We start from the raw sequence: 16437 nt of genomic DNA, 5'->3' as shown, positions 1-16437 counted from the left end.
ATATAATACTGTATAGGTAATATATATAACACAGAAATAATAATTTTTAAATTATTTTATCTAAAATTCACTACATAATTTTTAACTTATACGAAAAGTTAACAAAAAATATATAATACGATAAACAGGGATTCATTTTCAACAAGTTATGGTTATGGTAACCCATTTAAGCTTACTATTATGTGTAGCATTATGCAGTATTAACTAGTTTTCGTGTGCAATTTAAGATACTAAATAGTCAGGTACCTACTATATTGATTCGATCCCAGTACATTTGACACACATACACACACGCTGTAGGTGCATTATAGATAATATTATTATATCTTACGTATCAGATCAAAATATTTAAAGGGACATTGAACGTAAAATATAATGTGTTTTACAAACTGCACGTAAGACGTAACTGCAGTTACATTGTGTGAAGACATTATTGAAATGTAAATGGTATAGGTAGGTATTGTAGCAGCAGTATACCTATACGGAATCGAACGATAAATCGAAACAAATATGTTTTGTAAAACATGACGTTTATTATAACGCAGCAGAGAAAAACAGATCAAATTCATGATTTACGGACGTTTGCGACCTACGTGTTTACGTATATGCATTCGCATTCGTCGACATTATTATTATATTAGCGGCCCGTAGACGTGTCACGATTGTCGGACGATATCATAGATGTTTAGGCACATAATATGCCCATAATCTAAGTATATTATTATTTTATTATATACAGGTGCCCATACCCGCCCGACTTTATATAATATTACTTTATATATATATATATATATATATTGTATATTTCCTATAGTCTGGTACCTACGTGACTCGCCAAGTCGACGTTTATCTTACGTTCACGTTGTTTCGTAACGAATCATTGAAACATATTATCGTTTTTAAAAACGACATCACACAGACGCAGGTTCGTAATTAAATTGGTCATGGGGATCATTGGGTGTTCGGCGTGTGTACGGCAATAGTATGCGTACCCATATATATACGCATGTACGCGTTGTACATTGTACGCCTCCGACGGTAATTCGGCGTGGGCTTGAAGGCGCATTTCTATCTCCTTTTCATCGTAATATTTTCTTTTACACATGGACACGGCAATAGTTGGTATGTGTGTTTGTGTGTGTGTGTGTGTGTGTGTCATTTATACACAGAATACTGGTGTATAGTGGTTGTTCAACATTTATATTGTATTATTATTATTATTATTATTATTATTATTATTATTATTATTATTACCACTATTATTGTCGTCATCATTATCGCAGTCGTCAAATCGATCGGCGACGACAAATATATATAACAACGGGTAACGAATTTATCTTTTCCATTTTACCAATTACATGACGGCATAAAAGGATTATGTTTTCCGTGTGAACCGAACAGAATGGAAATTATTATATTGTGGCGTGCCGTCTGTCAGTCACGTCAGCGAACAAGCTACTTCTTGGGTGCTGCCGGTCGGAAAACGTTCACTTGAATGGACTTGAATCGTCAAAATCTTCAATCATCTCAGTCGCTCAAACACTGCCCCTGTATCTCTCTGTATATCTATCTTGCTCTCTTACTCTATCTCACTTGTGCTCGTTCTGTCCGTTTCTTAATGACTGGAGGAATTACGAAAATGTAATAGGTATTACACGGTATACATACACCTCGATAAATTGCGGATCAAAGAGAGAGCGAGCTGGTGAAAATCCGATCGATTTGCAGACTTTACCGGAGACGACGATGTAATAATATTTCTAATTTCTATCACTTTAAACAGGTCAATTTTCGTGTGATTATTTTTTATTATTTTTATATTTGTTCCACTAATCATTTTTATAAGAAATCGGTTACATTATTATGAGTGCAGATGGATACATGCAATTAAAAATAAAAATAAATTATAACAAACTATTTGTAGTAAGTAATAACCATAAAACATTACAAAAAATATATATTAACGAAAAGAATATGTGTGAGAGATCTTGAATACTTACCTATACATATAAACTGTAGTTTTATAATGTTACTCTATTCCAAATTTATTTTTGATTCAATTATTTTAAGTATTATAATAGGATACTATAATGATGCCAGTGGCGTATATACGAATTATTTTCACTATGGGCCGATTTATCAATTATCACTAGTCAAGCAGCATAGCCATAATTATACATTTTTAAGGGAGCAGCTGTTATATAATTAAGAATTATGACATATTATACAGTTCAAATAAAAATTGCGCAATTCAATTTTATAATTATTATGTAAAATTAATTTTTTGTTTCTTTTTTTAAAAATATTGACAGTGTCGTTTGTATATTTTAATGTTATCTTACTATGAATTTAACATCAAAGTCAATAAGTCATTAAAGCAAGTCCCGTCAATATATCTAACATTTCCTTGTAGATTACTCAAAAATGATTTTAATCAACCGGCTAACTTAATCATGGAGAAAAACTGTTAACAGTGTAAATATACATGCAATGCTTTAATTGAGCCTGCAATTTCACTATGGGCTCTGGCCTAGGGGGCCTCCCCCCTATATACGCCACTGAATGATGCTATACTAAATTATCAAAGTTATGTTTATCTGATAATACATCTATATAAAAAGAATAGAGGGTAATGATTCAAGATGCTCGCCTGATAATTTGGACCAAAATTATAAGTGTATGAAACAATGAAATATATAAAAATTATTATGAGTTTTGTTTCAGTATAGAATTTTTATATTAAGTATAGGTTAAGTAAGATACAGAATAATAGGTATCAACAATTTGAGGACAAACTGAATAATGATAAATTGATAAGTATTTTTAGAATGAATCGTCAAAAAAAAAATTAAGCAACTATGATTTTATTAATATAAATAGATACTAACATATTATAATAACTGATTGATGACCATAATATTATGTTATTTAAGAATAATTTTTATTATTTAAATGCCTTTATAAAAGTATAGGTACTATTCAGCCATAAACATTTTAACATATTATATGTATGTTGTATGTAGTAACTGGTTAAGTATAATAATATGTTATAGGTACACCTGTTATTCAATTTACCGTCACGCCTTTTCTGTCAGAACAAATCTATATGTTTTAGTTTATTACACCTACCTATTTCATTTATTTATGTTTTTATATTATTATTATTATTATTATTATTATTCAATTTCACGTACAATTCTTAGGAAAGTATTCTAATTACATGCAAATAAGTAGATTTTATTAAATATAAAAAACTTAATAATATTATTAATTATTTACGATGAATAATACATAGATCTAAGAATTATCAGGACATGAAAAAAAAACCTCTGAAAATAAAATAAGAAATATTTGCTGCCATTAAAAAAAGTAAAAATTTTTTGTTATAAATTCAGGATGTGTAACGGGATTATTTTCCAGAACTTAAACATTTTATGAGACGATTATTGTTCACCGCTATCCATTAAAGGAATATCACTCAGCTCATAACATTTGTTAACTAGAGAGAGAGAGATGCCTACAGCATAACATATTATTGTAAATCGTACGAAATCATTTAGATCGTGTGTGGGCTCGATGCGGTGGCACATGTCAACCAAAACAATAGTATTCCTATGTTGCGTAGTACATCGGTTTATGGTATATTATATAGGTACATCTGCAATACGAAGGAAATAATATGACTTCCTAATAATAAATAAAAAATAAATAGATAGTTGTTGAGCAGAATATATAGGAATATAATAATAATATGCACATTCCCTTTTCCCCGTTTCTCCATTGACCTCTCTCAAAAAATGTAAATATGTGTAAAGTATTTTGACTTATTAACTTGACCAGTACCTCACCTTACCATTTCGCATCAAAGCATTATACATATTACATAATATTATACAATATTATATCATTATTATTGGGATCTGAAAATGTGTTAATAATATCAATAAAGTTAATTTCGTCTACTAGCTATTTCAAGTTCAATTGATAATATTGCTAAATTTGTTGTTTTTCCTGATTTAAAGTAGTTCTTAGGTATTTTTTTATCAACTTTAATTTAAAAAAATGATCTCTAAGCTTTTACTATTTGGTAATGTGAGCATAATCCTTATTGACACCGTAGCAAGTAACAACATAGGTATTAACATCGCCAACGCTATTGAAGAAATCCAAAATAATTGAGAAAATTATTTAATTGTGTAAATTATTAATAAATAAATTTCTTTACAGAGCCTTGCATTGTATATTTTTTTTTCTTGTTCCATTTTGGCTTTTTTTGCTAATTTTTCATTTCCAAATAAATATTTCCTATTCTTATCAACTCATCACTATCTCTTGATATGTTATATTGTTGGTTTTCGCCTTCAAGTCTTATTTAAAAAATACAAATTATAAACACAAATGATGTGACTATTAAATAATTATTGTGGTAAAAAAAAACCAATGAGTTATTGCAGAACATAGAAAACGGTAAAAGTATATTATGAATACGAATGAAACCACGCACGTGTACATGGTTTCCAATAAAATAATCTTATATTGTTGTTTGTCTGAACAGAAATGTTTTTTGCGTGTTTGCAGGAGTTTGCACGAACGGGACGGCGCCGTCGGTGAGCAGCATCAACCGGATACTGCGGAACAGGGCGGCTGAAAGGGCCGCGGCCGAGTTCGCCCGGGCTGCCGGGTACGGGCTGTACCAGGTGTCGCACCCATACGCGTCTTTCCCGTGGCCGCCACACCCACATGGCATGTGGCCGGGCGTGGCCGCGGACGGTCCATCCGCTGTGGCCACGGCCGTGTCGTCGTCGGGCGGACTGCCGATGCACCACGGACCGTCCGGGGCGTCCAACAAGAACACTCCACTGCATCAGATGATCAATGCCCATCAACCTTGCGGCGTCATGTCGTCCAGAGATCTCATGCCCAGACTATTAGGTGAGTGAACGCTTTCTGTATATTATACTACACCATAGAGGCATAGACCTTATACTATGTATAGTTGACCGACAGAGGTGAAAAGATCTATTTGAGGACATAGAGACTGTGGGCCGAAAAAATAAAAATGGTGGTTTACGTACGCTTTGGTCGTTCACTTTTCTTACGTTACATTCGAGAATAGATCCCCAGGAACGCACTACGTTTTTTTTATTTCGATTAATTTTACTAAAAAAATTAAATGTAACTAATGTTTATCCATCTCTGCTTGTATATATTGGTAAATTAAAATTACACTTTTACATTTTCTAAATATTGTCATGATATTATATAGTTTTTCTTTCGAGTCAGGGTAAGAATACTTGCATGGACGAACCACTTTGTGATGTATGTTATTATATTATTATTATTTTATGAGGTATATTTTTTTGCAATTTTCATGTGTGGCTTCGAAAATTTTTTTCCAAATAGTTAATATTCATAGTTATATAAAATAGTATGTGTTTTTCGAAAACTGAGAGCCCTAAAACGAGAAAATAAACATCAAATAAGCACAAATACATTTCCATATAGTTTATACTTTATTACTGTTATACTTTATTACTTTATTACTGTTTACTGTTTATAGTATCTTAAATGATTAGCGATCGTCATCGTAATATTAAGCACAGTAAAATACGTTTCACTGTAACTAAATGTCAACTGAAATCAATCCCTGTAGGATTTGAAATAAAAATATATACCTACTACGTATATTTGAGAACTAAATATAATAAGCATCAAATTTTAAACTTAAACTTACCTAACTGAAATAGTGTATTTGGTACAATACTGAATCGGATGATAAAATTGATTTTTGAACTTTTATCCTATACTACTTAAGTACAAAAGTGCACATAAATCATTATCATTCATATCATAAAGGGTTATTATCACCTAGTAATACAATTACTAGTAACGCTTTAACGTCATATAGCTTATTGAAATATGCTATAATATTATGTACCTACATACTGTAGATGGCCACATTTCGTGATACACACTTGGAATAATCAGCACAACTTTTTGAAATTACCTACTTGATCCAGTTTAATTGAATTTAATTACAACCGTACCTATAATATTAAAATGATGACGACTGGGACACACACCTGCACAATAACAATGCCTATCCAAAATTATTATTCTCATATGATGGTTGTCAAGGAAACTTCATGGTTCATACGTTGTTTATTTATAACTTTTAAGTCTTCAAACGCTCTTCCCCTAGAAAGTTAGTTCTAAGTATGGCCTTATATAGGTACAATATGTAGGTATTATATAATGGTGATGGTTATCGCTTATCACCCCTTTTTAATCTTAACTTAGGGCAGATTTTTTCTTGAGTGTTGAACCTTTGTTATAGTCAATGCGACCAAATAGTATAATATTATTATTCATTGCGTAATGATGATCGTGTAGGTACCTATACAAAAGAGCAGAAACTGTTCGTTTCCGCAGATTCCTTCTAGTATAGTTTTTAGATCCATCCTTGATGCCGATCATGTTAACGAATTGAATGCAATATTGCAATCCCCACTACTTTTTTGTAATACAAAATTTGGAAGACCCTGTATTGACCGTTATATGCATCGTTTGGCTATAATATATTATATATAGGTTTATATTATATACGTAACTCACTCGTGGTCATTATATATTAGGAGGAACTTCGCATCAATTTCAAGGGGGGAGGGTAAAAATAAATTGTGGTTTATGGACCCAACCTCTGCTTCCTCTCACGCCCACAACGCATTTCCTTCCGTGAGAGAACCGATGACTTTCATTTTTTAGATAAAAGTAAAACCAAAACATTTATAGCAAAAGTGTCGAAAGTGTTCGTGGTAAAGAGTGGTCATATTATATTAGGCGGAACTCGGCATCGATTTCAAGGGGGTGGGCAAAAGTAAATTGCGGTTTACGGACCCAACCTATGCTTCCCCCCACGCCCACAACGCATTTCCTTCCGTGTGTGAACCGATGACTTTCATTTTTTAAATAAAAGTAAAAACAAAAAAATCTATTGCAGAAATGACAAAAGTATCCAAATTTATTTGTAAAATGGAGTTTGAAAATCAGATAGTCATGAAGTATGCTGAGTTTATTTATTAGTTGTATATTATATCGTTTTTATCGTTTATTCATTGTAGTATCTATCGATAAATCGTTAAATATTTTGTTTTATATTCTGACCTATACCAGGGATATCACGAAGAAGCGGGATTCGTATAATTCTCGAAATTGTGTGTGATTTTTAATACTTTTTAATACTTCGATTGAATATTGATATATTATAATTATAATGACTTTAGAATAAAATTAATACCGAGGAAAAAATTCTGGACAATAGTCCAAAATAAATATAATGTCTTTGTTTGAAAATAGCTATTTCTTCCTTAAAAATGTAACAAAACTTTTAATTTAATTTATTAAAACTCTTATTTATTATATAATACATTGTTGATAATTTCCAATTTATTTTTCAATAGCGATTAGAAAAGTATTTATTTATTCAACCGATATCGTTTAATGCTATATATAAACGTTATCAACAATATCAATTATCAACCATCGATTTTTCATTTTGCCAATTTATTTCTAGACTATGATATTACAAGAGATAAATACAATTTAATGCTATATGAAACATTTTTATAACGTTTTTGAACATTGTACCACAGAAAAAGAAATCGAAAGTTTTTACCAATACAAAATATATAATACTGTTTCATCTATTTAATATTTTGTATTTGATATATAATACTTTAGGTAATACTCTATTTCAGGTTATTTTTTGAGTTTTTGTCAGGACTTTATTTTTACCATTTTTTGATTATAACATAACATTATTGTAAAAAAAAATAACGTTATATAAATATTACTCAAATTATTCAAATTATGACCATTTAAAAAAAAAATTTATAACAATACTTTTTATGAAATAACGGTATTTTCGTAACTATTAATCGTCGGTAATTAATACCCATACTCGGGTTAGAGAAAATCCGATAACAACATAAAGGTGGAACTTATACACACTACGTCCTGTTATTCGTCATCAATACATCCGTTGCAACTAGCTAACATAAATATCAGGGGAATTATTCCGTTCTCTATTGTAATAGTACCTTGGTGCAGTGAGGTTTTATATTGATCTCGTAATCTTGTGACAACAACAGCGACTTGGTATTATTTTTTTAAAACCTTTTTAATATCTAAATATTGTAGCGATTGCAATTGTTATCACTTCTCGTGTACATCTATATAAACCGAAAATAAGAAGTTTTTATTTCAAAGTACCATTTTGACTACTGAAAAATATAGATCAAAATATATTTTAGGTACAGCTGTAATCAATATAATATTATGCATGACAGCTAGTGCTTTGCAATTTTCGAATTACATATTATAATAATAAATAATGCATTAAATACAAAATAAAATATACTGTCGCTGAAATTCCGTTGCACTGATTTGAATTATGTTAAAATGTTGAATTATGTGATGCTAAATTAGTGTCAGTACCACGTTGGCAGGTTATACTATCGTAGTAATCGTGACCTATTTTCAAAATATTCATATTTATGTCATGATTGTTCATTTAACTTTATTTCTATATATAGATACTATGCGAACGTTGAGCTTTAATAATTTATACTAAATGCTATTAGTTACAAATAAACAAAAAAAACAACAGTAATCGTCAATACGTATAAAGTAATATAATAATAATAACAACAACAACGCCACTGCATCCACCCGTGCATCTGCACGCACTGCACACAAGACCGACACATCGTAGGTACTTACACATTACACTTATATTATATTATTATATATGTATATAACTTGTCTCGGATCTGCAAGTATATAACATAATATAATACGCAGTGGTTCAAAAGGTGGTTTGCTCAACCGGTTGTTCAGTCGTTGACAAATTGACCGATCGCGGCGGGCAATTGCAGTGTCTTTGAAATGGAGGGAAGAAAAAATTATTTTTTACCACACGAACCCAAGTGCAGCGAGGCTTGGGCAGTAAGAGGGAGGGGGTAGAGAAGGAACCCATTCGTTTAAACAATAATATTATTATTACGCATGCCTCGAGAGGATGTTTCAATAGTACAAGTACTATATAGAGCTCTAAAAACCTAAGTATATTATCCCTGCATTATGCAGACCAGTAACGGTACCCGTGCCGGTATACATATAACAACATTGCGTTTCATAAAAGTTGATCTATGTGAGTAAACTTGCATGAATGTCCATGACGAAGTTGTAATAATATATATTATAATTTATAGGTATATAGGTAACCGTGTAATTGGTTATTCGAATCGGCGTCATCGTTTTCACATATCTTTTAACTTAACATTAACTTTTTAACTCGTTTATGTCCAGGCTTGCACCTCAATACAAATCTATCAGTTTTATAATACTATATTAAATGAGTATAATAATATGTCTTGAATCATTACTTCACATTTTACGATCATTATATGTAATATGATTATGATATTGTTGATCGTTTTAATCATTTCATTAAGCATATTATCTGTTCGACTAGCTACCGCCATGATAGTTGACCAATCGGCGAAATGTGATGTACAGGTAGCAATATATTCTCCCTGGACGTCACGAATAATACGAAAACACGCATGATGCAGTAGCTGACTTATCATTTATGTTATAATAACAAGCACAACGAAATCGTATCTGTTGAAATTCCCATGAATAATAAAATCAGAAAATACCAGAAATGTTAGAATAACTTAAAAAAATAAAAATAAAAAATACAATATTAATTAAATGCATGAATGATCATGAAAGAATCGTCCACCGTCTAGAATACCATCTGGATTTTAAACCAGTTTTCTACTCGGCATAATTCAATCTATTTTAATCTTTTTTTTTCTTACCATAAAATATAAATCCTCGGCCGATTTGAAATTAAAACCACGCGATTTTCAAAACCGTGATTCCATTAAAAACGAATTAGTCCACAAATGTATCATGTATTATTTTAACGTGCATAATTCAAACCGCCAAACTGGTTTCAAACATTCCAAATATCGTATTCAATTCAATATATTACCAACGCCTCTACAATAAAATAGTCATTCATGGTAACTTATATTATACACAATACCTAACCAGTAAATTATCAGTTAGATAAAATTACTTTTAGATATACCACGGGATTCATTTCGTATTGTGTATACTGCATTAATGTTTTTCACAATTTATTATTACATCATGTATTCAAGCAATAATATATATTTCAATTAGAGTTTTTGTTTTCAATAAATGTTCCCAAATTCTATTGGGGACATAAAATTGTTTTAAAAAAATGTAAACTGTCACCTGAACTTAATTATTATTTCAAAAACACCCATATTGTATTTACCGTCTTTCCAGCGGTGTATAGTTAAATGTTAATTAAGTTTTTTTTTTAATTAACCGGTCATACTTAAATGTAATTTGAAGGTCAAGAAAGATTAGGATCATCTGTGGTGAATTGTTTTCAAATTAGATCGTATAACACGGATCCGGCTCACTATTGCAATTTTATAACAAAATATGCTATGTTGAAATTTAACGAAGTGTATACTTTTAATTATACATTATATAGCACGTTGATGGATCACCCTCTTGTATATATAAATAACATAATGATATATATAGTAGTTTAGTGCCATTTTAGTGACTAACTCGTGACAGTGGGGTCATTTTAGTTTTTAATAGAGGGGCCAGACTTTTGACCAGCAAAAATAAGTAACTTAAGGAAAAAACCGATCGCTTCGCTCGCAAGCACATATTAATATATTATATTCCTTTTCCTTCGCACTACCCACACAATATACATACCAACTTTCATATACGTCCCCGCATGCATATATTCCAACTATTAATTAGTAATTACCAATTTATAAGTGTGACAATAACTTCTTATAATATGATGTAATACACAATGTAATATTTTATCAAAATTTTATCAAAGTAAATATGTTTGAGCTAATGAAATATAATAATGGTTAAAGGAAAACGACCGAGCACCGGTCTATCATCTAACTGCTTTCAAAATCTGACAGGGGCAAACCTTACCTCCCCCAAAATAATGCCATTGACTCGTGACCGAAAGCGTGTAGTTATTTTAACTTGGCCAGAGGGTGATCAGTTAAAATAATAAATACTCATAAAATATACAGAGAGCTGGGAGAGTCGTGGGACCCTATATATACTTATAATTACCGTAGCCAGGGGCAGATAGATTGTATAATAGGACCTTAAATGTATATTTAAATAACCAGGACTTAATTTCGGTTATGGTTAGGTTTTATTACCTACTAAATACTAACAAATAATAATACTTGTATAAAGTACATATATTTATAAATATACCTATGTAAATTGAGTCATACACATTATACACATCATAGGTAGCTACGGTATCGTAGTCACACGGAGTTCGGTATAATATGAAACTTTTTGATGACGTCTTCGATGGTTAAGTCTTTATATGTACAGTGAACTAATATTCACACCAAGTCTTGCATATAGTATGTATTGGCGATAGTCCTTATATACAGAGTACAGACTACATGCAGTATAATTGAGTGTGAATATATTATTATTGTCTCGGTCAGCAGCGCATTATATATTGTGCCTGACGAGTTGACGACTGTACTATAATATGACGGTGTAAAATTGATATAATATTAAATATATACACAGCCACATATAGGTATCGTGCAACATAATTGTTACAGTATGTAATCTCCAGTAATCTCACGCGTACATACGTATACAGGGTATATAAAATACTGCACGGGGAGATAATTTTTTTGTGTTCCAACTATACGTTCCCATAGACATATTGGATCATTCGGTGGCACTGCAAGCCTATACAATATATATATATATATATATATACATATGTATTATAGTATATACAAGCGTGTATAAATTAAGCGCGTATACGATGCTAAATAAAACAAATACAAATCGCTCGCACCGATAATAATTTATATACACATATATATATATATGTGTCCTATAGGTATGCAAAGTAGTGTTGTCTGAGTCAGTGCAATTTTTTTTTTTTTTTTTTTGTCGCAGGAGCAATCTCTGTTTTAATTTTTTTGGAATCTTGCGCGTGCACGCTCGATAGTCGACATATTATAAATCTTCCACCGTCGAAAACTCTCATGCATATTTCACAGTGTTCAAGGTACCTGCGCAGTGTGCGCTCATCTTAAGATTATTATTATGTTGTTAGGTCCCCTAGGCTGCAGTGGCGCTTTATGAAATAATGAATAAGATAAGCCATATATTTTACCATACATATTTTTAATCCTTTTTATAACGATACGCAACTGGAGTACGGTTTGGACTCCCAAAAGTACTTTGGGGCACTTATACATATTAATTGTGATGTGTCCTTTTCTAGCACAATATATGTTCATATGTTGGAACGTGTATCCCAAGGGCAGGTACAAAAAAAACATTATAACATTCGATAAAAAGATTAATTAAAATAAAACACCAATAAATCCTTTTATACAACATAGGTTATTGTTTAATGAGTTAAATATTGTGAAACCTTTGTTCACATGGTCACCCATTGATATAGCCCGACACTATTCTTAATTTACCGGCATAAAATATTGATTCATGAGAATATATAACCACTACGCTAAAAGAGTACACATTTCAAAATTCCTATATATTATAGTGTCCGCTATAGAGAGGTTTCATACTGTAATTCTATTTGTCTGTTTACAGATTATACACATAATATAGTATGTCTTCTACATAATATATAACAATTATTAAATCTATGTCGAACGACATACGCTGCATCGTGATTTACAATACTCGTTCGGCAGTATAATAAAATTATTCGATAGGGATGTACGTCATGTATACGTCATCAGCTCTGTGCGATTTTGGGTCGCGTACTGAGTGTTTCATCTGTTCAAGTTGAAAAACAATCTTATCAGAACAATTTCCAAACAATAATAACGTAATACCATGTGAAATCAAAATACTATACTAGTAGATACTAAAAGACTTTAGGGGGCCCGAGGGACGGCCGCTCTTTGTTTCGTCTTTAATTATTATGTTCGGACCAGCGATGCGCCTATTGAGACTTCCCGAGTTTCCAACAAAACGAGACGGCGACCGATTATAATAATATATCATGTAAATGTGAGCACACACGCACAATTTGCATTATACATGCCTATAGGTGCACATATTTAATCGATATCGGCATCGCGGATTATAATATCGATGCACGGGCTCGCTCATTCAATATGCTATAGTATTATAACATGGATACTCACTGCATAATATTATATCGTGTACAATAGTATAGTGCCGATCGGTTCACACGCCGCGCCGACCTGTTGCACTCGTATACTTACACGGTCTATATTATACGGGGTTCTGTAGTAGCTCGTAGGTGGGTAGTTACGATTAAAAATATTATACGCAATAACAATAACGAGATATTATAATATATTATATATTGTGTACTCGTTATTATTATACAGCGGCATATTTATATTACCGGTGCCGTTGTATCTGTGCCGCGGCAGTACCGTTTACAGGACTCGAGTCCTCCGAAGACGACGATTTGCATTAACGTTTCCAATTACGCGCGCGCGCACACCCGGTCGTCGGCCGATTATTATAATATGTAATATATATAAATTATAAATTATATATTAAGTAGGTTAGCGTCTGCGCGTTGAAATTACACACGTACCTATATATACGATGTACGAACACGTCCAGGACGCCGCGTTAACGTGCGTGCTGTAAATATCACGTGTGAGCATAATATAAAATAGCGATAGTACATATTCGTTTATACATATATATATATATGTGGGCAATAATGGCATGGCAGCCGAGCGGTGTACGTAGGTATGGGTACCTATATACATAATATGGATATTATACCTAATGCACGGGTAGGTGCCGTGCGATTTCAATTATATTATATTATTATTATTATTATTATTATACACGAATAAAATATAAAAGGAAACGTTGTGCAGCCAGGGTACGTTGTATCATTATAATATTTAATTTATTATATAATAACGATAATTATAACACTGCAAATATTATTATTATGTTGCGTACCTACCGGCTACCACCTATACCTATATATCATGTATAATACATAGGTGTGTGCGTTTACATGACACGAAAGGCGCGTGTTTCTCGTTTTTTTCTTTCTTTCATTCTCCCCTTTTGTTTTTACTCCAAAACTCTTTTGCGCGAAACACTGCCTGTCGCGTCTCCATCCCGGAACACGCGGCAGTTCGTGTTGCAGTGCAAAACGATAAGGATAATAATACGACTTATCATAAATTGCACTTCCTGCCGTGCGCACAAAATATTGAATGTCGTTATTCGTGTCGGCCCATGTAATTATAATGTAATACGAACATGGCTCTTATTATTAGTGCCAATTATACCTGCAAGTATTAGAATAAGTAGGTAGGTGCCTGTTGTAAACCAACTCAATATCAAACACACTTCGTCTAAAAGCGAGTGCCGACGAGAATCTGACGTTTAAGCATCACGTCGCATAAAAAAAATCACGATTGTCCTGGGCGACCATCTTTATATTCCGTACCCGATCACCTTAATGCACTGTTTCAAACTTCATAGTTCTTATGGGTACTATTAAATATTTTGGGAAATCGATCATGGATTGTACGATCACTATTTCACATGTATATATTTGGATATTTTCGGGACAATTTTAATCGTTTCGACCAATTGGTGGTACATTATTTACTGCAGTATTTAGGTATAGTTGGAATTTACAAAAACCATATTTTATCATTAAACCCTCGATGAATGTTTTCGTGCACGGTTATGATGATACGAAAACACTGTGACCCTATGATAATACTATATACTAAGCGATAACGAAGGCCGCACTGCTAGCTGGTTGCAAACAACGGTCAAGCATCACTGCCGACCAGTTCTGCAGCAGCGGATCACAGCATCTGACACAATAAGCCCTTGTTTGTGGCGCAATTATGATGGTTCGATTAAAATGCTGCAAATGTTTTGTTCACACTGACAGTTCTAAAGAGATACACACCTACCTGTATAGCTATAACTGTAAAAATACGTAAATTGAGCAGAAGAGCTTCTTTATGGTTTCATAAAATTTCGTTATACTGTACAGATAATAAACAATTGGTTATAATTAAAATTTTGTGTATATGAAATCTGGTCGTGCTTTTATAATGACGTTATTAATTCTTTCTCTAAATTATTTTTTCTCAATCAAATATGAATAATAATTAATATATTAATCATTATAAAAATTCAAATTTATTCTTATACCACGAGAATTACAATTTTATCACACCCTGCCCCCCCAAAAAAAAAATGATTTTTCTACAAAATCTCCGAGTATTACTGCGATGACATTAAACCGTATAGGTTATGCTTATGAGTGTTCTAAAATCTAATAAGTCCATGCCGTCAATACCTACTGTTAAATACTTTTCAGCGAGGTCACCAAAAGCCGGCCAGTTTTTTCGTATAGATATAATGTATAATAATAAATGCTACTGTCATGATGTGCCCATATACATCTATGCCTTCGATCGAACAATCATTGACGATCGTTTCCATTGGTCTGTACAGGTGACGGATCCGGAGGCGTCGACGGTTGCAAAGACGACATGGAAAGCGTGGGCAGCGGCAGCGGTTCCGAGCAACCAAAGTTCAGACGTAACCGGACCACGTTCAGCCCGGACCAACTCGACGAACTGGAAAAGGAGTTCGACAAGAGTCACTACCCGTGCGTGAGCACTCGCGAACGGCTGGCTGCCAAGACCAGTCTGTCCGAAGCCAGGGTCCAAGTAAGTCGACTCGCAGTTATTAATTTATGATACTGCGTACCTACTTATATACCTGTCCATATAATTACACGTAAACTCACCCATATGGATGCGGGTATGCACATATATAGGGTGATTCACCAAGTATATCTCCTGTTCGCACCGTTTTTTTTTTTTTTTTTGGTGCGGTCTTAGTAAATCACACTGCACATATATTTTACACTTTGGAATACCGAATTATAACTATGCATATATAATTTCCACATAATTCGAACTACAGCTAAGTACGTCATAACCGCAAGGCCGTGAACTATTAATACATTTGCGTGTTTTTTTTTTTTTTGTTATTTCGTCATATTATATGAACTCGGTCCTAACAACTGAGTTCAGTCGAAATTTGTTTCGCGTAACTCCTTCAACGCGTGTGCAAATTAGCATTTTGCATATTTTTGCATATTTTAAGCTTTGAGCGCATATAGGTACACTATACCGATTGCATATTTTGCTAATTTAAATAATTGATTGTTTTTATTTTATTTTTAACAATCCAGCAGTCGTGATTAGCCTCTGGGTTTAAAAAAAAAAA

The 16437-nt window shown here is 32.5% G+C and overlaps 1 protein-coding gene across 1 annotated transcript in view; it reads left to right on the top strand.

Moving 5' to 3' along the window:
- Positions 1–16437, top strand: part of LOC111042389 — a 66083-nt gene that overhangs the window by 46108 nt on the left and 3538 nt on the right. The window contains exons 5-6 of the mRNA XM_022326978.1: positions 4579–4932; positions 15655–15872. Of these exons, the coding sequence (XP_022182670.1) occupies positions 4579–4932; positions 15655–15872 (572 nt within the window). The remainder of the gene's footprint in view (positions 1–4578; positions 4933–15654; positions 15873–16437) is intronic.

Source organism: Myzus persicae, unplaced genomic scaffold (genome assembly GCF_001856785.1).
Source record: "Myzus persicae strain clone G006 unplaced genomic scaffold, MPER_G0061.0, whole genome shotgun sequence".
NCBI lineage: Eukaryota > Metazoa > Arthropoda > Insecta > Hemiptera > Aphididae > Myzus > Myzus persicae.
Note: the sequence above shows the minus strand (reverse complement) of the source record. Positions and strands in the feature narration are given on the sequence as shown.